A 26,567-nucleotide genomic window follows, 5' to 3' on the forward strand; every position below is an offset into this window, starting at 1 on the left:
CTCCTGTTCTGGAAAAGTTTCCCTTTTGAATGGTTATTAACCTCCCAGGGCCTACTCATTCCTCTGATATTATTCCTTCCACCGGCAGTGAATGCCCGGTCACTTTTTCATTTTAAGGTCACGAGGCACTTGGACGCCAGTTCCGCCGTCCATTCAATGGAATCAAGGACGCTCCCACTCCCGTAGTTCATCAAGTAGCCGTCCGCGACCCGATCGGCTGCCGCCTCATCGCTCTGCCTTCCACACTCGCTCTGGATGCTGCTTCTCATTACTTCCTCTCTGAATTAGAGCCGTTTCCTTTTCTGCTCGCCATTTTTCCCTGATTCTTCATTACCGTGTTAAATTTCTGAATTTTAGATGCAGAATATGAAGACGCCCCCCCCCCACGGCAACAATCAGCGTCCAACATGGGCCAACAAAAACACCGATTACGCCCCTCCCGCCGACACAAAAAACGTCCCCCCCACGTGTATCTGCTTGACAGTTGTTGTTTTTCTTGCTGAATTATTCTGAAAACCATGGGAAAAAGAGGAACCTCACGTCAAATGACGATCGGGCTGCTTAAAATGCGCAGCAATCATCGCGGCTAAGTGTTTAATTAGACTTCATAAAAGCAGCACTGATAGACTTCATCTTCTCTGAAGCCTATAGGAAGTATAATATGTGACCCTCCACAGGCGGCTGCATCCAGACGTCCCTCGGTTCCAACCAAGAGGCCTGGCTGTAATTGCTCAACAGACTGATGGAATAAGGGGGTACTGGGCTCTGAGGGTCCAGACTGAGGCACTGTGACTGTGCATAGAATGAATTACTTATGCAATCCAGCTACATTAGAAAATCTGTGCCTCTATTTAAAGAGCACAGCTTATCTGCAAGTGGAATTTGCAGGATAGGACATTGTACCCTTTTTTTGTTGTTTTTTTTTTCATTACGTGTGTGAATTAATCGTTCACTAAAAAAAAGAGCCCATGTTTTATCTCGCTGTGTGGCAGGGGCCCGACCCGTCCATCGCACTAATGCTAATTGGCGTAGCTGTGATGTCACTCCTATCTTTTCCTCCCACTTTAGCTCATTAACTCCAAACGCAGCTTCTTGGTGGAGACCTGGCTTAGGGATGTTAATCACACAACTGCATTGTGATGGTAATTCACAGGAATGGAGCATTTGCCCTTTAAGCGCTTCCACAGGAGAGACTCTAGTTAAGTGTCAAAATGAAGCCCCTCCAGTGAGCACGTGGACCCCTCTGGAAACCAGCGCGGTTGTTTAGACGGTGTTGATTCTTAAGTGCGAGTGTTTAAGGTTCATCAGGTTCTTGCCAGGCACAGCAACAATGCAAATTAATTGTTGAATTCAATGAACGCTCTTCAAAATACGTCCTCATCAGCAACCATCTTGAAACTATTTGTATCTAATCATGCTAATCAGGTTAAAATCCTGTTTGAGAACGTTAGTCATGAAGACCATGGACTCTCTCTGGGCCCCCGTTCTTCTTCTTGTTTGCACGCTATCGCAGGACCGGGATAAGTACGTCAGAGAGCTTTTGCTTTTGAAGTCTTTGCTTTATAAGGGATTGTTTGCAGCAGAGCGTGAGTCACCCAGCGCAGGAGCGTATCGCCATTTGCATGTGGAGGCTGCTGGTGATAAACAAACACAATCTAGTCCTGGTGCCTTTTAACACGCAGAGAGTGAAAATCAACACGGATTAACCCTGAGACAGAAGGCTGCAGAGTTATACAACACTGAAGAGTCGTGGGTGAACTCCCACGGGAGGCCGTTGTGGGGGTCTCCACTGCAGGTTCCGTCCCTGAACCATTGGCAGGAATTTTTATGGATCCTTAAGAGGGTCCTGCCCCAGGGGAGGTACTTAAAATTGGTCCCCGAAAAATGAATTTAATTTAAGGGTATTCATTTACATTTTTTAATTTCACCTTCTGGATGTTGCTCTATTCCAAAAATGTTATGAATGGGAAAAAAACCCATCTCGACATGCACGGTTATCCATGCCAGTGCATGAACACATTAACCTGCTGTAACTGTTCGGCCATAAACCGGTTAAAACCACTTAAAACCAAGTCTGGATATCCTCGCTCTGCACAAAAGACATTAATTAGTTTGTCAAACCTGCACAAAAATCTAATTATCCTCCTGACTCGCACTTCCCCTGATTCCCAAACCTTTTCTTTTGCTTGTACATGTTATTTCTACATTTACTGAAATGGACTGAATGTTTATGTTCCCTATTGTTGTGATCGCTAACCGCCTGCTAGCTGTAAGAACATACCGACCCTCCTGAACACGTGGAGCATCACACATTAAACCTTAAAAAAAGGCCCTTCAGTCTCCACCATTGAGGCATTATGTTCTCCAAAGATCAAACCTCAAAATAACATCGAGGGAAAAAGCAGCTTGTGTGTAAATGACAGGGAGTGACAGAGGAGAGGGCGGTGATGGTGCTACTTTGACACTCTTGTGGGAGGCTAGTCTGGTTGGAGGAGCGGGGGGCTACGGAACGTCAACTGCCGTAGCTGCCTCTGTAATCAACACCTTTAGCCATCATAATTAACCATTCCGGGGGCTCATCACATCTGTTTGTCCGCCCACGGAAAAAGCGCAAGGCTTTAACCATTCAGATCGGGGAGACCTGTCAGTGGAACGTGTTCTTGTTCCACGTTTTTGCCTCTTCGCGGCAAGGCTAGGCTTTCGTTTTTCTCTCCTCTGAAGACCTCTGCTTCTCATTCACGCCCAGACTCATTCATTTCCAACCTCTGTGTTCACCCCGGTTTGATTAAACATGTTACATCATGATGTCCGCGGGCCACCTGTTCCCTGTTGCACGGGCATGCGCTCATTAGAAATACGCATGCTATACAGCGGGCGCTTTCATCCTCCAGAGCTTGGGTACGTATCCAAGCTCGCTTTGTATGCACAGACCCGCGCCGCGCTCTGTGGTCCTACACCTAAAGATGAGTGGGACCAACTGGAGGGTTTGCATTGTTCCATCTGGATTCAGATGCGAACTGCAGCGAGAGCACAGATGTCTTTTTCATATTGTTTCCCCCTCGAGCAACAGGATTCAAAGGCATCAAAGGTCACGTGCTTTTATTCTTCAGTTGCCTGTCAATCATGGCGCTGTAGCTATATCAGTATTTCCCATACTGTTCCCATTGTTGGGCCAAACCGCACTCCGCCGCCTTTCAGATAAAGCCTTCTGTAGAACATCTCATTAGCCTTTTTTCATCATTGGTTTGCAAACGTTTGATGAAAAATTCCCTCTGCGCTATCAAAACATCTTGCCACGACCCGTTTCCTCAATGTTCTGCAGGTGCGTGTGTGTCACCTTCAGGTTCAAATGTCACATTAGCACACAAGATGAATTTCAGTGTAAAAAAGCTGGTAGCCATGAAATTGGGTGAGCACATATGCTCCCAGAGGCAACGAACTCTTTTGTTTTTAATGACCCGCCGACCTTTCCTCCGGCAGCATTTAGATGCAGACATGATTCTTTTTTGGAGCATCGCTGCAGTTGAACATGCACAGCGGCGTCTCTGTCCGTGATGTAATGAGGAACTTTATACACACAAACCGCGTGCCCTCTGGGTGGGTCTGAAACGGCCTCCGGCCTTCAGGCAGTTCATTTAGGGTGAGATTTGAAAGGACTTATTACCTCTGAAAAGGCTGGATGCAACCCCGCGGTCCAAAGCGCGCCTCTAATTACATGAATTCTTATTCATATTGAATTAACAAACAGTAAACACCACCTCTGATCCCTGTGGAGTTCTAACCTGGGTCTAGCTACATCCTAATTAGGCTGCTGTTATATACATTCACCCAGCATCTGACTCATATATTGATTCAGCCCATGGAGAAAGGAGGCATTATTGATGTTTACCTTATGATGATCACGATCTTTAAGTTCATCTCATATTGCAGCGGAAATCCATAAAGAAACTGGTACACGCACACACACACCTGGTGTAGCATTAGAAGCCTCGGCGGAAAGAAAAAGTCGGCGCCGAACGTCAGGGGAGCAGGTGTCAGAGGTGGAGAGGGAGCCCACCGCTCTCTTCCAACCTGCATCCATCCTGACCCCATCCCACAGGTTTCCTACCTGGATCATCTTTGATCCTTTTATCCCATGGGCCTCCCATCGTCCCCGTGTTGCATGTTTTCCTCTCCGGCCTCCCCGAACCCCTCGCGTTGTTTGTGCAGCATTGGGAATACGCACCCAACATTAGCGGGTATAGAGAGAGATGACTGCAAGGGAAACATCCCCTCCTTTATTTTCTATTTACAACACGCTGCAGTAAACGCTGCTGTTGACACCCGCTCAACTGGCAAAGCTCGTGAAAGGACGCCGCCAGCAGGCAGATGACAATCATGGGGGCGGGGGGGGGGGGGAATGATGCTCGACAATATCCTTTAAAACACTTTAAAACGATTCCGATGTGAATGACCCTCTTTTGGTCAAATCCAAAAGAATTCATGCGTCGCACAATATTTTCACATCAATACCGATGAGGGGATGAAGTGAGCCTTGGCGAGGACCGATTCAATCCCTCCACTGCCGTTCAATTAAATGCCCTTGAAAATTTGATTTGTGCATGCACTGGCGGGTAACTGATGGTGATGATGATGAAGGGAGGGCGAGAGTCAGGGAAGTGAGGAGCATCAATTACTCCACGCGCAGTGATTTTCGTCAGGCGTCGGGATAAAGCGGCCCGTGGCGTGCGATCAATTTAATGGCCTCAAAGCAACAATGAGGAGCTTTCATCTTCTGTCGGCTACGGTGGCCCATCTGGACAAAATTGGTGGAATTTGATATAATGAGGACTGTATTTCCCATGAGCACCGCTGCCTGATCTTAACGTGGGGTAAATTTCAGCCAATTCTTTGATGCAGCTGTTTGCTGAATGCAACGTGATGAGCTGTCTAAGTAAGATTAAATAGTGACGTGACCATAGTGATGGCAAAGTCATTTTATATACTTCAGTCATGCGCAGTTTCTTGAAATTGATTCCTGTCTTTTAACAGCATCCTTCCAGTACAACGAATACTCAAGATTTACTCGACTACTTCAGTAATCTGATAACTCTGGAAGTCCGATTATGATTAGTTTATTAAGGTGCTTAAAAACAAACCCATAAAACATCACATTTCACTCCATTTTTAAGCATCAAGTGACATTATGTACCAATATCAAGGTTACAATAATTATACTTAAAATGACAGAGGCTAGCCAAGCCTTTGGCTGCACGCCACCAGGGGGCGACAGCTTCATATTGTCAATAGTTGTCTATATTCCGTGGAGTCAGCTAAATTAGCACTGTCGGCTAGCTGTATTATAACCAGCGATGTCAATTATTGTTTATGAAATGTTGAATTACTCATAAAAACCCAAAAACACATAATACAAATTACAGGAAGATGGTTGAATGTGCTTTTGTACTCTGGAATTTGCTCCATTTCATGATTTGTGACCTCAGCGGATGCGTTTTCTTTGTTTAGCACTAGTTTCTTTGTTCCTTCCATAATCCCAGACCAATGTCGTCCACCACCACACTCTCCTTTAAATAAAAATGCATCAGGACAACATGACAAATTTTGTAAAGATGAACTCTTCCTGTCAGCTTGTCAAAAATGGGCACTTTAAAGTGGGAGTCAGACCAGAAACAGACATTTAGAATAACCCACAGTGATGTTTTTTCTGGTTATGTAGGTCGCAGCGATTCAGGTTAAAGGCTCCTTGTAGCTGCTTTAATGCACCACCTCAGCTCCTGAGGACTTTTCATTTTATACTGAATACCGTAGACTGGAGAGCTGTGCCGAGGAGCGGTAGACATACTGTACAAGACACATCCACAGAAACGTCCATCGTTGTGCTATCAGTAAGACCATATGCCTGTGAAAATATGTCATTTGTTTCAGGAATAATACTGTTCGGACATCCAAACCCCGCTGAGAAGAGCGAGAGTGGGTTTGTTGGAAGCGTTTGAAGTCATTTCCTCTATTGTCGGCGTTCTTTACACATCACAGCGTGATGTTTTTTTTTTTTTCTTATCAATTCTGACTGCTGCCGCTGTAAAACTCCCGAATAGTCGCCTTCCTTGACCTTTTTTGGCACCTGTGCCATTTACGCAAAAGAGACCCACGCGTTGCAAAATTAATTTCCGTTTCGAGCTCCCAGAACGCCCTTGTGCTCAGCAGCTGAGGATCTTGATGAAGGCCCTCCTGAACTCGATGTTGAAGGTGGTGTAGATAACAGGGTTGAGGGCACTGTTGACGTACCCCAGCCACGTGAAAGCGCTGTAAAGCCCGGGGGGGATGTAGCATGTCCTGCAGTGGGTGTTCAGTATATGAGTCACAAAGAAAGGCAGCCAGCAGATGAGGAAGACTCCTGGACAGCCGCAGCACAGACAGGGATGGGGAAAGGAGGAAAAACAAGGAGATTAGGCACGTGCTGGTAATGTGAGCTGAAAGCTAACTGCTAACAGCGCGAATGCCTTTAATCAGGACACTGTCTTCACATCTGTTGAGCACTTCCATCACTCATCAGTCACATTTAATGGAAATAACCTTGAATGATTATTAGCTTTATTATTGTTAGCTCAGAATTTTCAGAATCAGAATCAAATTTTCAAAAAGGGCTAACTGTAGAACACCAAACTTCCCTTCTGATGTTGCGAAGAGAAAGAGATGAGTTATATGAATCAGTTCACAAAGACAGCACAAAGTGTCCCAATGTTCTCTATAAAATGATTGTAAAAAGAGTAAAACGACACGAGGACACAGTGTTCTGTTTTATTGTGCTGAGCTCCTTATCCTAAATTTGTGCCAGCTGTTTCTGGGACTTGTCCCCACATGTTTCTAAAAATGAGGAGAGACATTTTTAGAAAAGTTGTAACACTCCCATAAGGAGCCTCATTAGATACTTAAAAAAAAAAAACCTAGAATAGAGCAAAAATTCTTCTTTTTACTCTTTTTCTGAGGTTTGGAACCTTCTTCCACCTAAAAGCCAAGAGTGTCATGTTACAGTTGAAAGGCTCTGATTTTAGGAGCTGTAATTGGGGTCACAACTTTAGTGCAAAGCCGTGGTCGTCTGGCTGAAAACAGGAGGGGAGTGGGCGAGACAGATCGCTAGCTGACAACGCTAATGCAATCAGACACCTCTCATTATGGTTTTGCCATTGAGATTTACGCCGCGCAGGAGCCAAGTCAAGCAGGCCCGCTTGCAACCTGGCCATTAATTGGAGCATGCGGAAGCTGGAGGCTGGCGGGGCCAATTATTTTTGAGATTTGACTGATTTACAGTAATGATCATCTTACATAAGTTCCTCACTCACCGAGAACAATAGCTAGCATCTGAGTCGCCTTCTTCTCCCGTGCGTGCATGGTCCTGAATCGCGTGTTGAGGGTGTGGGAATGGTACGCCGGGTGCAGCGAGGTGTGCGTCCGCCCGTTGGACAGGTCCTTCACCTCGCAGCTCATCCTGACGGGCTGCTCGCGTTGGCTTCCCTCTGCCACCTCCTCCCCCTCCTCGCCACGCTCCTGCTCCAGGTCCAGCTCGGTGCGGCCGCAGGAGGCGTGGCTGATGCTGCAGCAGTTCTGGGTGTCCACCGGGGGCAGCATGGAGTTCTCCACGGGCCCCGTCTTTGGGCGTTTGCGCCACAGGCATCCTGACAGCAGGCTGGGCTTGGAGGGGCCCGGCAGCTCTACGCTCTGCTGCCAGGGACCAATTACACATAATTATCACAAGCAAAAAGGTGAAAATATTGTAAAAACATGTTTTTTATGAACCTGAATTGGCATCCTGAACCTGTGCTTCTTTTTTCTGTTTGCTAAACTGTTCCTTTATAATGTTGCAGCAGTTTTTGGCCACTAACTCCATTCTCAGGGAATATATGGATGTTTAATAATGACAGTCTAATGCTCTGCCTTGAAAGATAACCCTCAAGTTCCCACCTCCGGATGGTGAGACTCAGGGAATTGCAGCTAATGGCCACTAGATATCAAAAAGCTTTTCAAGACAGATGCGGGAGGAAAAATAAACGAAGTCTGAATGAAAAAGTGATTGTCAAGGTTCTCCGATGATAAATGCGCAGTGAAAAGCAGTGTGAAAGCAATGTGAATATCTTGCATCTCGCCTGAAATTGCAGCCTGTTTATTGAAATGCTGGCAGGCACAAAACAGCAAGGTCAACAAACAGGATTCAAGCCGATCTTAACACCGGACTGAGCTGTTTTCTCAGCGTGCTGCTGGGTTCTTCTTACTCAGAGCCTCCACGCATTGTGTTGTACTCGGGGGGGCATTACCTGCGAACGGGCTGCAGATGTTACTGCTGGTTCCGGAACCCACTCAGGACAAGGTCCCATTTAACGTGGCAGAAACCAGCACAGATGGACTTGTGTAAACATGAGCATAAACAGGCGGCCAAACTAGAGCCAGAGAATCTAAACAGTGACCTGGATGTTGGCTTTAACTTCAAGCAACACCTACCACTTTAATCCTTATGGGTGACAGATCCTGCTTCGCTTTGGGAGTCTCCTGTAGACAGGTCTCCTAGGAAACCAGACAAAAGTTCAGAAATGCCAACACTCCTGACAAAAATCAACTTTTTTTGGCATCTCTTGTCGCTTCCGTTTTTTGCACCTGTTCCATGACAAAGTTCCCTGCTCAGACGCTGTGTGGAGGTTGAAGCCGAATAAATCCATTGTAAGCAATAGGGGGAAACTCCTGGCTATATCGACACGAATCATCTCAGTGTCTCTTCATTTACATTTTAAAAATAGCCTCGGTACAGATGCAGAGACGCGGGTGTCTCCTTGCTTGTGGCTAAAAGCTAAAGTCATCTTTGGTGAGATAGATCTAAATGGGGCCGATACCAGAGTGATGGACGCGGTAGAAGAGGCAGCTGGTCAGGAAACTAAATTTAGTTTTGGCCAAAATGGCAAGAATGGCAATCAAAAGACATTTTTTGCATTCATTATTTTCCTTTCATTCCAAGGTTTCACGCACACATATGACCTATAAAAATTCAAAGATATGAGGAAAATGGCAAGGACAGCCTTAGCCGGTGTTTCCGAAATCTAATTTACAAGTCATTACGAGGGAGGTGACAACGAGCGGGTACGAAAAATCGGTGGAATACAAAGAATCTGCCTATTAGGAGCTAAAAATAAACACGGGAATGGCCCTGAGCTTGACCACCATCGGTTTGCGCGTTCCTTTCGGCAGATAAATGGGTTTGTCTTTCTCTAACACGCTAAATGTCGTTTTCAAAAAATGAGTTCAGTACGGTCGAGAATCAAAAGCATCCCCAGAATTATGAACAGCGGCACATTATGACAGCCAGGCTCAGTTAGCCGTGACGCTAATGGCTTCAGCTGCCTGGACTGTGGCTACTGGACTTCGAGCTTGTAGACGATGGGGGGAATCGTCATGGATAAATGGCCGTGTGGCGTCGGCACGGTGAATGTGCAGCTGGAGATGGACACACGGTTTCTTGGGCTGACTGTGGTGATGACCTGAGGGGGGAAACGGCGGTGATTTATAGCTGCTCATGCTAGCGTGCAGTAGCGAGAGGGGTGGGGGGGGTGAGGACTTGTAATGAAACCAAGGGAGATCTGTCCTGATCTTCATCACAAAGTGGAAAGATGATTGACTTTTTAAAGTTTAAACACAGCTGTTTATTTTTTGGGATGCCAACATTGCTGTTGTACATAGAATATAGTCCACATTTATCTCATTTTGCACACTAGCTTGGGTGATAATTGCATCACTCACTTCACCACAGGGAGTTTGACAGATCGAAGCGGATTGAAGAAGAATGCTGATTGGACAGAATATGTGTCAAAACCCAACCTAAAGCAGGCTCAAATACTCCTCCACTTTACAGCTCACTCAGGGCAAAGAGCAAATAATAATCTCTCACCGCCGACGGGGGAGCTGAGCCCGGCTGCACTTTTCCGCTGGGCTGGCCAAAGGCGATCCTCTTCCGCCTCATCCTGAGGAAGATGTAGATGCGGATGTAGACCAGCAGGGTGATGATGAAGGGCAGGTAGAAGGACACCACCGAGGAGTAGATGACAAAGTCGGGGTTGGAGATGGAGCACACCATGGGGTCATCTGATCCAATCAGAAAGCACAATTGCATCTTAAACGCGGGAAACGTCAAACGGGAGGACGGTCCGGATCGTTTACGGCCGACCCGTGACCTCAGAGCGTGCTCTACATGTCAAAGACCACCGGGGTGATGTGTCCTGATTTATATTCTATATTCAAGGAAGGGCAGGGTGCTCTCAGCGAGAGGTGGCTGCCAGATGTTGGGATGATTGATCTGACAATAATTGCACCAGAAATTCAAGACTTGACTTGACATGATAATAATACCGTAGTGCTTGGGACAATTATCCAATCACATTTCCAGAGATATGTCCATACCAGGATATCTTAGAGTGCTGCCAATTTGAAATAAAAGACCCCATCTATGAGCACCCGTGGCATGAACAGGGCGATGTTTCCGCCTCACCCGCAATCAATACGGCAACATACTTCAGTAGACAGAGAGACGCAAACAAAAACAGACACGGTCGATTTCGTCCCACACTTCCGAGCACTCCAGTTTCAGGCTTCATATTGTTTGCGGGGCGTTTTTTTTCTTTTTTTGGGACACTTATAGAATCTATGTCTCTTCATCGTTATCAATCTGCTCTTTGTTCCATCTTTCCCCTGACAAAACAGCGTGATTCCTTCAATCACAGGCCTTTGGCACGCATCAATCGCGAGGAGCTTTACATTGTGTCCCGGTGACGTTCCCCAACGTTCGAGTGCAGCTGTGCATCGCTGACGTTGTTGTCCATTTTACAGAGAGAAGCTCCCTGTACAGCGTACACCCTTTCAGGAGTTTTCACACCAGTTCCAGGGTTTCTTTTTGATGTGGATACACTTGAAATTGTGTCAAGAATGCGTCGGTCTGATGGGATTTTCACAGGGTTTTTATAGAGTGGTATAAAGCTGCTGGAACTCTACTAACCCCCCCACATCCCCGCAGCGCGATATTCTAATGCTGCTTTAGCTGGGTAATGATTCTTCTTCTAACTTGATGCATCTTATTCCAGTACTGCGCCTAATCTTTGCTACCAAAAGAAGGAAATTCTAAATACAATAGAGTTGCTGACTCGGTTGTTTGAGTACATCGATGGTCCTGTGACAGAAGGCAGCAGGCTGAGCACTGCAGGACTGCCTCTGACCCACTAAACTGGTGAATTGAGCTCCCACTGTAAAACCGATTTTGTGTCCCTGTGCTGACCCCATGCAGCAAAGGTTTGTTTAAAGTGTAAATCTCTATTTTGCGCCGTCAAATCCCGTCTACCTGACCTGTGGTGTTAAAACCAAACAGCAGCGGGCAGGAAACGGCGAAGGCCAGGACCCAGACGATGGCAATCATCACAAAAACTCTCTTCCTGGAGCGATGGGTGGTGTTGTACAAGACAGGCATCACCACCGCTGTGTACCTGCGGAGACAGTCGACGGTACTGTGTGAAGAATGTAAAAAGAATTTGAAAGAGCAACAAACGAGCAGCAAAAACAGGAGTTTCTATTTAGAGACAATCTGGGTATTCAGCAGTAAAGCTAGTGGAGCTTTGATATAATAGTTAATCAGCCCACAATGAATCCATAATGAGGCCCAGAAAACTGGGTTCAGCACCCCGACCCAAAGTGGATGTGATGTTATGCTGTTTGGAGCCAGCTAACTGCCACGTTTGTTTATCCTCATCAGACTAATTACGCCGGTTCCGCCGACAGCAAAGTGTGGGGAAGGGGGGAAAAAAACCCAGAGCCCAGACGTTTGTCCAAGACGTCACCCGGTCTTTGCCTCGCAACTGTCTGGTTAAATAAAAGCCCAAACAAATTAAATCATCATTTATTGATCAAACGCCACTTTAAGATGTGCTGCCTGTTGATGCTGGCAACGAGGCCCCCACGGCTCGAGTTTCCCCTCCAATTGTGGAGCAGACTATGACACCAGTGATTGCTTTGAATTTTTAAAGAAACAAGTGTCAGAAAGGAAATGCTGAAGCGTATCAGTGATGCTGATTGACCCCCTCGCCTCTCTTTTATCAGACTATGATACCGCAGCCACTCATTTGCCTTAAAATCATTCAGGAGGTACCGGAAGGGACCAAACAACACCCCTTGTGACAATGACTTCTTGTAGGTTTGCATTCAAGCACCATTTATGCAAAAATAAATAAATAAACAATGTTCTGCCATAGGGGGAAATTATGTGTCTGTATAGGATGTTCCAATTAAGACCCTGTCCTGTTTTTCTCTCCACAACATTGCATACTTACATACCCAGGCATTTTTGCAATATAACTTTCTTGACTTTAGCTTTTGCTGAGTGGGAAGCACACAGACGGTGTTTTCGCTCAGAGGTTTAATTAAGCAGCAGACAGGTGCACAGCCGAATTCAATCATAGATCCTTTGGCTGATACCGTCACCTTAAAGGTGATGTCATGCGATATCAGTTCTGTTACCATTTGCCGTTGCTCGGAAACCATCTAATATTAACAGTATGTCATTTTGTATTTGAATTTATTTATTTATTTTAAATTCCACTTAACATGCTGTAATGTGTCCCAACTCTTAAATGGAAAAAGTCTGTGTTATTTGTAATTTTAACAATTTATCTGGAAATCGCAAATGTCATGCTAGTTTGCCAGCATGGTAGCACGACATATGGAGGGCTTGTTGAGCCGACGCTAACGTAACACATGTTTGCTGGCTCGCTGATGGCAGATTTGCAGCTCGTTGTGGTTGGAAGTCTGTGGGCTCTCAAGCAGTTTTTGAAAGTTATCTAGTGTGCATAAATATTGAACAGTGGTTTGTTCTGCAGACTGCGCTGAAACACTGAGAAATTTCTATCAATTATTTTGCAAGAAAATAAACAACACAGTGGGATAACATGGGACCGTTGTGGCAGCCGCTGCAATCCAGCTTTGTACACAATAACCAAAGCAGCCTGGAAAAATCTGAACTCCCGAACGAACCCCCATGAGCAGACTGTTCCTGCTCAGGAGGCTGAGTGCAGGGACCACTCCTGAGGACTTTCTATGACTCTGTGGTGGGATCAGCCATCTTCTATGGGATTGTCTCCTGGTCCAGTAGCATCACGGACAGGGACAGGGAGAGAATAGACAGACTGGTAAGGAGGGCCAGCTCTGTCCTGGGATGTCCCCTGGACTCGGTGGAGGTGGTGGGAAACGGGAGGATGATGGCTAAACTGTCATCCACGTTGAACAACACGTCCCACCCCCTACAGGACACCCTGACAGCACTGGGCAGCTCCTTCAGTGAGCGGCTGCTCCACCTTCGCTGTGTGAAGGAGAGGTATCGCAGATCTTTCCTGCCGGCTGCTGTCAGACTGCACAATAAACATAACGCCCGCTAGCACAATCTGAATATTATATATTCTGATATGTATATTGTATCCACCCTCTGTACTTTGTACAGGTATACAGGGGCTGAGTATCCATTTACCTGGATTATTGTAAATATACATCCTCTTTGTATATTCCAAATTCTATTCTATTCTATTTTATTTTTATCTTAATTGTCTCTGCGTGCTCTTGCTGTTGTTGCGATGTAAATTTCCCCGTGTGGGACAATAAAGGACCTGAATCTGAATCTGAATGCCATATTTACTCCAGTATTGTTGAACTCTGGATTCCTGGCGGCTGTAAGTTCAAAGTCTCCAGAGATGCATTAAATATTAACTGTGACACAACATGAGAACTAGGTGAATAAATAATGTAAAAGGCGGTTCTGCATCTTTGATAAACTTTCAAATAATATCCTCTTATGGTTCTTCCTGCAATAATACTGCAAACAAACTGCATCAAAATACCGTAAAAACACTCATCCCGACATTAGAAGAGGAAAAAAATGTTCCCTTCTGTCTTCATAGTAACCACAGGTGCACTCACCTGTCGATGCTGATAGCACACAGGTTGAGGATGCTGGCGGTGCACATCATCACATCCAGCGTGACGAAGATGTTACAGTACAGCCGGCTGAAAAGCCAGGCGCCGCCAACCACCTGCGCAGGACAGACAGCCGCATTAGCCATGCATGCATCTCCTCGTCCTCTCCGTGAAGCATGAAGTACCTGCCGAGCCGGCCCCCGTGCATGTGGCAGGAAAAACGTGCGTGACAGTTGGTAACAGAGGTGCCTCGATATATCACGCTAATTGGAACATAAAATGCAAACAAATATGATGATTTATGGTCGTTTAAATGTGTTAACTGAAATCTCCGTTAACGGATGGATTATGGGAGATCTGTATATTTATGCACCCTCCCATTAAATTGCACCTTGTCATCAAAAGTTTTCAATGAGTTTCTGTTTTTGCCAAATATAAAGAAATAAACTCATTAGAAAGATTAATTAGCAGAAAGCTATGCAGATCCTGCCAAATAGTGAGCCTGTAATTACTGTCCTGTGAGCTATTAATAGTTTTTCTATCAATAACTATGTAATTAACATTTTAATTACAAACTGAGGCAGTCAAAATAACAAAAATATGTTTGTGCCAGCATAAAGCCCACTTCCTGTCATGGTGGAGGCTGCATAGAACACCTTAAACGTGGGATTTAGTCACATTCAAAAGGGTGTTAACATTAATTCTTAGCTCCGCCATTAACCCAACCCTCCAAACACACACCCACACACACAATGTCTGGTATTAGCTGTTTGACAGAGATGAATGGGACTCAGCCTCCGTCGCTCGACTGCTGAATCTCTTAAATTGAGAACACGTGCACCGCCTACATTTCCCTCCCTTCACCCAGGAAAAAGGCACGCATGAAACATTTATTCCTAATCCAAGTCAGCGCGATGGGCTTCGCTCCAACTGTCAAAAGAGCTCTTCAAACACAAGTAAAGGCCCTTTGTTGTGTTGTCACTGTATCTATGGCGACGGTGGACGTATGCAAGAAAGATTTAAGTAAACATCATCCAAGATTTACACGGCACAAAGCTGAGAGATTAAGCAAGGAGCACTTAGCACTTTCTATCCAAGAACCAGCTCTTTAAAGGAGTGACAGACCTTCATCATGTTCACTCATTCACTCACACACACACACACACTCTCTCTCTCTCTCTCTCACACACACACTCTCTCTCTCTCTCTCTCTCACACACACACACATCCTCACCTTACTATCTTTCTTGGACAAATGCACTATCTAGTCCTTACCCTAATGGTCACCATCCCAACTAATCCCCTAACTCTAACCATGACTTAAACCCACTATTAATCTCAATCTTAGATCCAGGTCTTAGCCTTCAAACAGTCCTTTGAAATTGTGGGGCCCCCACTTTGCCAGTAGAATGAGGTTTTGGTACGCAGCATGTGGTAGCACTTCACATCCACGATGAACAAGCATCCGCATGAACAAATTTGCACAACTTCAGCTTTTTAAAAGTATGAAAGGACACACAAGATCCTTTTGTGGTGAGGAGACACATCGTGTGGTTACACATCTGCAGCAGGAGGCTGAACCGACAGAAAATTGAGATGAAAATGTGACTTTCGCTCCCCCACTTGTATTTCAGCTCCGTCCTCTGGAAACACAGAGCTCCCCCCAGGGCCCAGTAAGTGGTACGCATAATCCTGCATTCCTACAGAGATGTAAACCAACAATCCTCTGATCACAACCAGCTAACCACCCCCCCGCCAAGCTTGCCTTAGACTTTTATAGTGTTCCCCCGGGAAAGTGAATTAATGCAGCCTAATCCCACGTCTTCATCCCAGAGAGACTGATGAATGCTACATTTTTCTTCACACCATCTCATGTCGAATCATCCCTGATGGAATTTGAAATGCCGCACACTTTCTACAAGCTTGATGGGAAGTAAATAAGATAATGGAGTCCCACTGGGCTCTCTGGTTATCTTAATTTACATTTGACGGAGATACATTCCGTCCCCTTAGATATCTGCTGCAGAGCAAACAAAAAAAATGGGTCCACAGATTCCCAAAGTGGGCCAACAAAGATCCAGAATTCGAAACAATCCAGAGATTAATAGCAAACAAAGGCCTTCTCCGAGGCCATCTGCTAAATAAGAGGAAGGCAAAGCAGCAATTAAAAGTCGTTTTCATCAGAAAACAACCGCCAAATTGTAATTTATTAGTGCTCTGAAGCTCAGCCAAGTGCCCCAAAGCTGATGAAGTTATATTTTGTTAATATTTAATATGTTCTTCAGCGATTACGTATAATCAACACAAGCGAAGCGCCACATCACTACCTTTCATCATCATTAGTGTCTCTTTATTACCCGCACAAGTGACACAAAGTAATAAGCCCCAAATGACACTAATCCTTTTATTCTCTGGTGAAAAAGCTGCTCTTATGCTCTCCTGCCGTTGTTCGTATTTAGCAGGAAGTAAGTGGGTCTTTAGGATGGTGGCTGTGGCGCAGAGCTTCATTAGGCCGGCTGTCACCGCCACCATGACACCGATCGCTCCGCTGGAAGATTTGGAGCTTTTTCTGTGTTTCAGCGTGTCGTTCCAAAACCTTTTCATGTGTGTTTTGTAGCACAGGGGCGACTAAATACCGTTGCTCACGGTGAGTGAGGGAAAGTACAGTTAACTGTTTACTGTTTTCGATGTTTCGTGAAGTTGTGTCTCCAAAGAAGACCATTAAACCATAATTAATCTAAATCTTCCATGTGGTGGACAATAAAGCCGGATTCTCTCAAGAATCCACATTCAGGCGAGCTTTAAAGGTCACTCCAATGACAGGAGAGGCCTCTCTATCCTCACCTCCAGGTACACGGCCCACGGCATGACCAGAGACGCCACCAGCAGGTCGGCCACCGCCAGGCTGACCACCAGGTAGTTGGTGGTGGTCTGGAGGGAGCGTTCCCTCAGCACGGCCAGGCACACCAGCACGTTCCCAAACACAATGGCCAGGATGAGGAGCGAGTACAGCATGGCGTAGTAGTTGCGCTCCTCCTGCACGGGCGCCTCCGCGCTGCCGTTCCTCTCGGCCCAGCTGAGACCATCGGAGTCGTTCCATGGCTGCTCTGCGCTGCTGAACATCGCCATGGAGGCGCAACAGTGACATGGGAGGTGGGCTGTTTGGCAGACCTACAGAAATAGAATCAAATTTGGCATTAAGGCAGCTGTGACTTCCTCCATGACACGTTTCATTAGTCTCTAAATGTGTCTGTTCCTCTTGCTGCTCTGTCTCCCCTTCTCCTTGACCCAGCCCAGCAGGAGGCTCCCCTCCATGTGAGCCTGGTCCTGCTCAGGGTTTCTTCTTGTTAAAAGATCATTCCTGCCACTGCTGCTTGGTTGGGGGGAAAGGGGGTTCTGCAAAGCATCTCAAAGCAATTTTCACTGTAACAGACGCTAAATAAATAAAGTTGAATTGAATTCCTAATTCCTGCTGGATGAGCTGCTGCAGCAGCAGTCTGGTCTTTAATGGCTTTGCATCGCAAATGCTTCCCGGTTCTGCTGAGTAAAATAAGGCGGTTCGCGCTGATGGCTTTTAACGTGCAGCTTTCTGCCCTCCTGCACTATCAGCGCGGTAAGCACTGCAGGTAGTCACGCTCCTGGTTCTGATGTCATGCATTTCTGACCGTTCCCGTCAGGATTTCCATGTTTCACCTTCCTGTAAGTTCACGGAACCAGCGTAAACAGACAGCAGATGTCACGGGTCCGAACGTTAATTAGGGGCTGGCCGCGTGCCTGTGAGTGTGAGGGAGTTCAGTTCATCTGGTGGGAGTAATAATTCACCGCTGCCACCCTGAGAGGTGAGTGTTTGGCTCTGGTCCCGGGCTCGTCTTACTGGCACTCCCTCATCCTTCCTCTCATTTATTCCCAATCTCCTCCGTCTGGCCCGAGTCCAAACAGCAGCCGATTGCTAACACACACAGTGATTCCTTGTTAATGTACCCCAATTTATCACACCCAGGTCAGGCTTCTCTCTAGTTTGTCGTGACAGAACTGGGGGAAGGCAGCAGAGAAAAGTGACCATTTTTAGATCTGGCTCATACCCAAGAGGCTTTTAATGATTCCATCTCTCGGCTCCAGCATCATAAGATCCGTGCACATGAGAACCTGATGGAGCGATGAAAAAGAGGCAGCCAGCCTCACCTTGAGGTCTCCTCGACGGAGAGCAACAGTCGGATTATTGTAAAAAATAAATAAAATAAAATGAAAATGAGGTTTGACAGGTCATGACAGGATTTACTCGAAATGAAAATGTAAAATGATAAAACTACTATATAATTGCTTTACTAGGTGATAGTGGGGGCTTTATCAACCTCAAAGTGCAGCTCTGACCTGCTAAGTGGGCACAGTAAAGATGCGCACACGCACGCCCAGGTTTTGCTGCATGAGTCCATGATATTGAATTAAATTCTAAAGTATATATTAATTGGCAGCGGTATTTTGCATAACTGCCAGTCAGTCTTAATTCAAGGGACTCAGACCTAATTTTAAAACCAATTAAAGCCTGTGATGACGCACCTTATCAGCCTGAACAGTCCCGCTTCCAGAAATATTGGGGTCAAAACGGTCCAGTTGGTGACACGGAGAATTATACATACATATTTTTAAAGACTGCGATCAGTGCGCACGGGGAAAGAAACGTTTTGGCAAAGAAAGGAAAAAGAAAACAATTAAAAACGTGAGTTTGGGGGCCGCGGCGGTACCCCTCCATCATCCCAACAAAGTCACATACCTGTTACTGGTTCCCGGTAAAGAATTCATCAGATGCCATTGAGCGGGGGTACAGAAAAAGCGAAGAGTCCCGACAGAGTTTAAAGTTATCCGGTCATCGTTGTCCGGCGCCGCGCAGGAGGTGCGCTCGCTTCCATGGCGCACTGGCGAATGTGGATGCGAGAAGCTCTCACCGATGGAGCCCTCCAACCACCCCCCTCCCTCTCCAAAGCTCCGTGGCTCTGTGGGCGCAGGTGACACGCGTTGAACACGTCCACCTTTGGTGCGCCTGGCTCTGCTGCTTTTGCGCGCCAGCTGTGCAGCACAGCCTTCTTACCGATGGAAAACACAACCAAACAAAGGGGCGAAATCCCCCTGGACATTCAAAATTCTATAAACTTTCTTAAGGTTGTCCCATATGCAGCCAGTGCACGCTGCGTCTCTCCTTGGCATTTTAAAATGGAAGCGTTCAAAGGGCTGGACATTAGGCACATTAGATTAAAGGGAGCGTAAAACTATTAAGAACGTTTTTGTTCCCCTCGTTATTATTATCTTTGCTCAGTGTGACCTCTGCAGCAGAAGACACCTTTGCCCCGGTGCTAATTCTCTAAGTCACTTTGCATTTAAACTAATGTAAAGCGTCTAAGCGTCCTTGTATATTTATTAAAAATTTGACCCGTTCTAATTTTTCATCACAGCCTGCTGGTAAATAACCCCCGAGCGAAAAGCTGAGGAGAATCTTAATACTAACTGGCAGCACAGGTCCATTTGAATTTTGATTAGAAAGATGATGTTGTTTGTCATCTGCAGTCAGATAACTCTTTTTCTTTTTTAACTTTACGGCACACAATAGTTCGTTCACTCATGCAAAAGATGCCCAAAAAATTCCTCTCACGTTTATTCATTTATGCACACTGTGCAACATTAAGGACGCCAATCTGTGGATGAGCGGCAGCTACTAGAAGTGTGTTCTCCGCAATCACCTTCCGCGCAGACTTTATGATTAATGAGCCGCTTCTGCATAGAAGAAAAAAACTAAACTATGTATGTATTTATAACTGGAAACACATTTCCCCAACCCTCAATGTAGTTGCTTTGCAAACAGTCCAGAGATGGCTGCGTTCCCTCTTAATGAGTGATGCAGCAATCTTGTAGATTTGATCAGAACCTGCCAGGAAGCATAGCGGAGTGAAGCTCAAACCCGCGAGGGCATTGCTTTGCTGCCCTCTGTTGGCCAGAAGATCGAACTGCACCAACCGACAGTAGAGGCTGTGGTAAATCCACATTCATAAACAGCGACGGTTGGAGGCAGTTTCCTAAAGGCTTTGAAAGCCTAAAGGTGTGCACTGTACAGATGTTAGATCAGCATCTGTAATATCATCAGTGGAAGCAGACTGATGACGTCATTTAACACAGGTCCACTTTTGGTTATATATATTAATTTTAGGGTTGGGGTTATGACCTGTAGGAGGAAATACTTGCTGTTCTTATCTGCACCTTATCAAGAAAGTGCATGAATTTAGAAGGAATCAGTAAAGGTTAAATATTAAGCTCAAATGTTCCTCACCCTTAAATCATTTGTTAGAGTCATGTGGCAGGAGGACCCACCGTATATAAATACTTCAGTCTAAAGTGATCTGCAACAGATTGGGCTCTGTGACAATAGAATCCGCGACAATGGAGGACACTGTATGCGGAGGATTGACCAAAACCATGCAGGCCACTGAAGAAATTCAGGCAAAATGTGATCAGGTGAGCTGGAATGGTACCATTTTTAACTCCTAAACACACGAGTAATTAGAAAATTTAGTCGAAATTTCATACACAAAGGTGCACATATTTAGCTCACATATACAAATAAACTCTCCCATGTTTCGTTTTGTTGTTCTAATTTTCTTTGTCTGGAGATCAGGTAAAACCCGCCGTAGAGGACAAGACGGGGAAGAATTACGAGGTTTTCACAGCGAAGACCTACAGGTCGCAGGTTGTGTGTGGTACGAACTACTTTGTTAAGGTAAATGTCTTTGTGGTTTCACATACTCGTTGACTGAACAGCAGTTTTTAAAAGTGCAAAGCCGTTTTTCTTTTCTTGTCTTTCATATCTGATGTATTACACCTCTTGCAGGTCCATGTAGGAGGAGATGATTATATTCACATCCGCGTTTATGAGAAACTTCCTTGCTATGGAGGAGACATTGAGGTTCACGGTGTACAGGAGTCCAAGACCCTCGCTGACCCCATTGAGTATTTCTAATGATCAAGACCCAGCAGCAGCATCTTAAAATCATATAATATGCTGACAAATTGACGTATAACATGTTTGTATGCCTGTAAATCCAATGTTTACAGATGCTATAATAAAAGTTTTGGACGAGATTAAATTAGACTTGTCATTTAGTTCTATCATTATATCTAGCTACTTTCTACAATTATCTCATTACTTTTGAGATTATGTTACAGTGTGTTTGTATTATGAACTCCTATATAGCTGAGAAGCAAATAAGCATGAATGTTTTGTTTCCATAAATGAGTGGGTTTATCCTTCCCAGAGTAGGGCATTTACATACATGTTAGGCTCAGGTATGACAGCCCTGGTTCTGTTTATTGTGTTTAAGGCTGAATGCAACACATCTTTGTCAAAAGTGGACTTTTTTTCACACGAGGCTGCAGTGCATCCTTAGGAGACCCACCCTGACTGAAATTGAATCACTGCTGTTACCTCCCTTCTAATGGATTTAAAACCTAACAAAACAAAAGTATCATCGTGTACTCTTAATTTGAAGAAAACTAAATGATGCACGTCTTTGAACTGTGATAATCTGGGTTGAATTCACTTAAAAATGCAAAAGTGTCTATAGCAGAAATCCTTTCACAAAAGATGTAGGTGGCACAATCCTACTGTGGTTGTGAGTCAGCTGACTGACAAAATGTGGAATCCACAAGTCAGTCATATTCCTGCTTGTCTCATCAAATCGTTCCTCTTTTTTGATCATGTCCTTCATGGGTGCCTATATTCAGTGGGTGCACTGTGGAAGGTTTCAACTTTATGTTGTACACTAATAAGGATAAGGATAGGATAAAAGACTTTATTGATCCCACATCGGGGAAATTGCATGTTACAGCGGTAGCCCGTGGTGTACAATACAGAAAAGTACTAAAAGAAAAAATAAAAAGACTCTTATGTTATGTACATTGCTATGTACATTGTACAGTATATACAGAAATTATTTAAAAAACGTATGTACAGGAGGAGTGTCGGACAGTGTGAAGACAAAAAGAATAAGGTGCAAATAAGATGTGCAAATAAGACATTCCAGAGGTAGTTATGATTAGTTAGTGCAAATATGCCAACCCTGGGTTATTGGTGCTACAATTAAGTGTTGTGCATGTTGAACAATGCTGAAATCCATCCAACTGTTCAGTCAGTCAACACAGCTTGTCAATTGTCACCCTTATCATTAATCTGTCTTGACATAAAGTTTTTAAACAGGTCACACACCCTAGGATATGAAGGCATTTTGGCTTTTTAGTGTGGACACGCCTAAAAAAAACCTGTTACTGTATCCATGGTATCCAAGTACAGCGTCTCTAAGGCGGAGTATTTGTTTCAACCCTCAATATAAATACGGCAATATAGTCTAAAGTGATCTGCAACAGATTGGGCTCCGTGGCAATGGAATCCGTGGCAATGGAGGACAATGTATGCGGAGGATGGAGCAAAACCATGCAGGCCACTGAAGAAATTCAGGCAAAATGTGATCAGGTGAGCTGAAATGGTACCATTTTCAACTCCTAAACACACGTGTAATTAGCAAATTTAGTCGAAATTCACATGATTTATTTCATACACAGTTGAAACATGTGATAGAGGCAGCCGAGAAGAAGGCTTTTAAGGTCTTTAAAGCAGTTGCCTACCGGGATCAAATTGTGTGTGGAATCAACTACATCGTTAAGGTAATTAATGCTACAATGTCATTGATCTGAAAGCCTAAGATATTAAAAAAAAATAGTGATGACATAACAAATATCCTTGTGCTTTTCTGTCTCTTTCCTGCAGATTTTTGTGGGGCAGGATCTTTTCTTCCATGTGATGTTTCTGGAAACTCCTTCTGCTGATGGATGGCTGACGTTGACTAGTGTGATTCAAAAAAGAGACGAGGACCCCCTCGTGCCCGTCTAGTGTGCAGCCACACCTGCAGCTGCAGCATGATTAAAACAAAAAAATACATTTATTCATTCTTTTTCTTTGAAAAGCAGATCGTTTAAGGCTAAAATTGAACCTTTAATCCTAGATTTCACTTTTGGGGGCAATTTAGTCTTTGATTAAACTAAATGCAAGTTTTAGTCATTTTAGTGTCCAGAAAAAAAGAAAGCTGTCATCTAGAATAATCACCTCATTTACTAATCATATCTGAGTTGTGTTTTCATGATATTGTTCACAAGTCAACAAAAATTGAACTGTCACTGTCATTAATAAAATGACTTCAAACATATGAGAACGGTCACTTTCCTTCTTTCTCTACCTTGACTGTAGCCTCTTTATAATGTCAGACCCTGTGAAAAAGGAGACTAATTAGTCTGTGAAAAACTGGCATTTTACCAGGCTTCCAGAGCTGAGCAGGAGGTAAATCAGGATTCCATGAAATCTTTACTCTGAAAGCCAAATCACCCAGAAAAATTTAGCTTTTAGAGCATTTTTCCCCAATAAAGGCCAAATCAGGTCAATTTCACATAAAACAAAATTCACAGAAATTTAGACTTTTCCATTTTTCCAGGTTCAGGGTGTACAGGAATCCAAGAACCACTCTGATCCTGTTGTGTATTTCCAACCTTTCCAACTATTACCTTGACATAGTTATGGGCCGTCCTGCCTGTCGCACCCTCGCCCATACCACTGTACAACTTTGTTCATGCAAATTGCGAGCGAAACAATAACAGTTAAACATTAAACGAGGAAGTGTCGGGCGATCACACTGTCAGAATCTGTATTGTCTGTTTTCTTGTGCATCTCCTATTTTAGTTTTAAAGTCTTCTTCTGTGGTGTTGTAGTTAGTTTTACTTCCCCTCTTTGCCCCTGCCTCCCCACCTTAGTTGATGACTTATGTGTTTCACCTGTGTCTTGTTTCCCTGTGTATCTAAACCTGTGTTTTCCCTCCAAGACTGTCTTTGTGTCTCTGTATCAAAGCCTTGGTACCTTTCTTCTTGTTTTAGGCGCTTGGAACCTGGAGACGTTTCGTCTGCCCTCCTGCTTCATATTGGATTGAAGATTTTGCATTCTAAACTTTGTTCCTCCCCTTTGTGTCCTCTTTTTGCACCTGTGCCCACACTCAGGAGGAGGAGGCAATTCCAGTGAAAATGATCAGTGTCATTATTGTAAAGATTATGGACACTGGGAACGTGATTGCAGAAAGAAACAACGTGACCAGAGATACAATAGAGGACAGCAGCAAGGTTCTAATCCATCCCAGCAATGGCTAGAACCGGAAAAAGATGTCACAAAAATTAAAACAAATCAGGGCACAAAATTTGACTAATTTGAAAAAGATGACTTAGAAGATGTTTTAGACTTAGAAACCATCTTCCTGTTTGCTGAAGGCAAACCAGAAATACAACTGACCGTGTTAGGTAATTCTTTAACATTCTTAATAGACACGGGTAAGTAAATCAGTAATTAAAGATCCAATAGCCCTGAAGCCAACCTCTACACAGATTTTTGTGAGATCAGCAAATGGTCTCGTAACCAAAGAAAGAATGTCAATTCCTGTAGATGTTTGTGACTCTGAAAGTGGAATCACACTTAAAGCTCCTTTCGTGATCTCCACCACATGTCCCGTAAATCTATTAGGAAGAGATCTTATCTCTCAGCTCCAGTTGATGATTCGTACCACAGCCGAAGGGATGTGGTCTGTAGATAGAATGGTTAATCTGTGGGTAAGGGAAGGAGGGACGTGCAGTAAATACTGGTCACTCGACATCCCTGAAAAGCAGCCCCCTCCATTCTCTGACCCAATCACTATGATATATGGTAAAGCTCTGTCATACTTACAGCCTGAAGCCCAGCTCCACAATCAAGCTGACCTGCATGTAACCATGCACATGGAGCGCATTGGTGAGATCTGTAAATCAGACTCACACGGCACATCAAGCTATGCAGAGCAGTTTGCTAAACTTAAAGATCCACAAATGATTGTAATTATGCACCTATATGTGTGTGGTCAGACAGCTGTCTGCACGGCAGGAAGCCTTTCCACCGAAGCAGCAGCGCTATTCAAAGTGTCAGGCTCTGTACCACATGTTTCTATTGCTAAACCGCTTAAGAAAAGATGGCAAGACTTGGGATGCGACGTAAAACACTGGAGCAGCCTGCCCTATAGGCCTAAGGGTGAGGTTGATTTTAATGATCAGTTCCAGGTGTGGCGTATTCCCCTTAAAACATGGTTGCTGACACATCCAGCAACGCATCTCACAGACCAGAGTTCATGAGAAGAAAACATCTTCCTCACGCAGGAGGAAGAGGAGAAGCTGAAAGAGCTTCCCCCTGAACTATGGTCGGAAGGACCTGCAGATGAAGGTCTTATAAAAGGAGCAGAACCTGTAAAAATAATCCCTAAATCAGATTATAGACCATTTCAGAGACAATATCCCCTTAAGACTGATGCACAGGAGGGTATTGTTCCGATATTTAACTCGCTGCTTAAAGCAGGAGTCATCAGAGAGTGTCCTGAGTCTCCTGTAAATACACCCCTATTTCCAGTAAGGAAGGCACCACCATCTACCGGCTGGCGGATGGTGCAGGACCTGCAAGCTGTAAACGCTGCAGTGGTCCCTAGGTCTCCCTTAGTCGCAGATCCATACACTCTGCTGAATGACTTAAACCCTGAACATCAGTGGTACACGGTGATCGATGTATCCAATGCATTTTTCTCTGTACCAGTACATCCAGACAGCCAGTTTTGGTTTGCATTTACGTTTCAAGGACGGAGGTACACCTGGACAAGGTTACCTCAGGGCTACTGTGAGAGTCCCCCAATCTTCTCTCAGGTAATGATGTCATCATTAGCTAAGTTTAAACCTCCGTGTGGAAGTCAAATCCTCGTCTACGTGGATGACATCCTCATGGCCTCAAAAACAGAGGGAGATTGTTGGTCAGACACGCTAGCATTGTTATACTGGCTGGCTTCACAAGGCCATAAATTAAGCAAAAGCAAACTGCAACTGGTGAAGCAGGAAGTGATTTATCTGGGCCATGTTCTGACAGACAATGGAAGAGCTGTTCTTGAGTCGAGGAAAACAGCAGTGCTTGATCCTCCGAAACCAAAAACAAGGAAGCAGATGATGTCATTCTTAGGACTAGGGAATTTTTGCAGATCATGGATCTTAGATTATGCGAAAATAACTGCCCCTTTACAAGCATTGATGTATGATAATCCCTTAGCAATGACTGATGTGTTAACATGGACCCCTGAAGCTGAAGAACCATTTACTGTATGTACATAAAACAGGCTCTTGTAAGTGCTGGAGTGTTAAAGCTGCCAGACTATCAGAAGCCTTTTGAGCAGGTTGTTGACTGCAAGGGTGATTTTATGACTTCAGTTTTATTGCAGAAGCACGGAGATAAGAGGCAGCCAGTAGCCTACTACTCCCACAAGCTAGATCCTGTAGCTTGTGCACTCCCACCATGCGTTAAAGCAGTGGTGGCAGCATCTGAGGCAGTGAAAGCCTCCGCAGGAGTGGTGCTATACCATGAGCTAACTTTGCTAGTTCCACATGCAGTGTCAATACTGCTGCTACAAAGTAAGATAGCATTCCTGTCGCCCGCACGTCATCTTTCCTGC

The 26,567-nt window shown here is 44.7% G+C and overlaps 3 protein-coding genes across 4 annotated transcripts; 2 read left to right on the top strand and 1 right to left on the bottom strand.

Annotated features, from left to right (window-relative positions):
• Positions 1-4,498: 4,498 nt before the first annotated feature.
• drd3 (dopamine receptor D3) lies at positions 4,499-19,472 on the bottom strand. Of its 2 annotated transcripts, none has more exons than XM_029843197.1 (8): positions 18,755-19,472; positions 16,828-17,154; positions 13,987-14,099; positions 11,374-11,510; positions 9,929-10,122; positions 8,494-8,556; positions 7,341-7,716; positions 4,499-6,394 (listed from the first exon to the last, which is right to left on the bottom strand). In XM_029843197.1, exons 2-8 carry the CDS (start codon positions 17,110-17,112, stop codon positions 6,198-6,200), a joined length of 1,365 nt encoding a protein of 454 aa, XP_029699057.1. In that variant the 5' UTR covers positions 17,113-17,154; positions 18,755-19,472; the 3' UTR covers positions 4,499-6,197. The 2 variants fall into 2 exon arrangements, with proteins under 2 accessions (XP_029699057.1, XP_003967971.2); XM_003967922.2 differs by having other exon boundaries at positions 4,500-6,394; positions 7,341-7,719; positions 18,755-19,470.
• Positions 19,473-20,325: 853 nt separating this feature from the next.
• On the top strand, positions 20,326-21,113 carry LOC101067698 (cystatin-B). Its single transcript, XM_003967949.3, has 3 exons — positions 20,326-20,484; positions 20,645-20,746; positions 20,858-21,113. The coding sequence occupies exons 1-3, from the start codon at positions 20,410-20,412 to the stop codon at positions 20,984-20,986; spliced, it is 306 nt and encodes a 101-aa protein (XP_003967998.2). The 5' UTR covers positions 20,326-20,409; the 3' UTR covers positions 20,987-21,113.
• Positions 21,114-22,046: 933 nt separating this feature from the next.
• LOC115251349 (stefin-C-like) lies at positions 22,047-23,225 on the top strand. The gene is made up of 3 exons (XM_029843199.1): positions 22,047-22,495; positions 22,585-22,686; positions 22,790-23,225. Exons 1-3 carry the CDS (start codon positions 22,406-22,408, stop codon positions 22,910-22,912), a joined length of 315 nt encoding a protein of 104 aa, XP_029699059.1. The 5' UTR covers positions 22,047-22,405; the 3' UTR covers positions 22,913-23,225.
• Positions 23,226-26,567: the final 3,342 nt, after the last annotated feature.

Source organism: Takifugu rubripes, chromosome 10 (genome assembly GCF_901000725.2).
Source record: "Takifugu rubripes chromosome 10, fTakRub1.2, whole genome shotgun sequence".
Classification (NCBI taxonomy): Eukaryota; Metazoa; Chordata; class Actinopteri; order Tetraodontiformes; family Tetraodontidae; genus Takifugu; species Takifugu rubripes.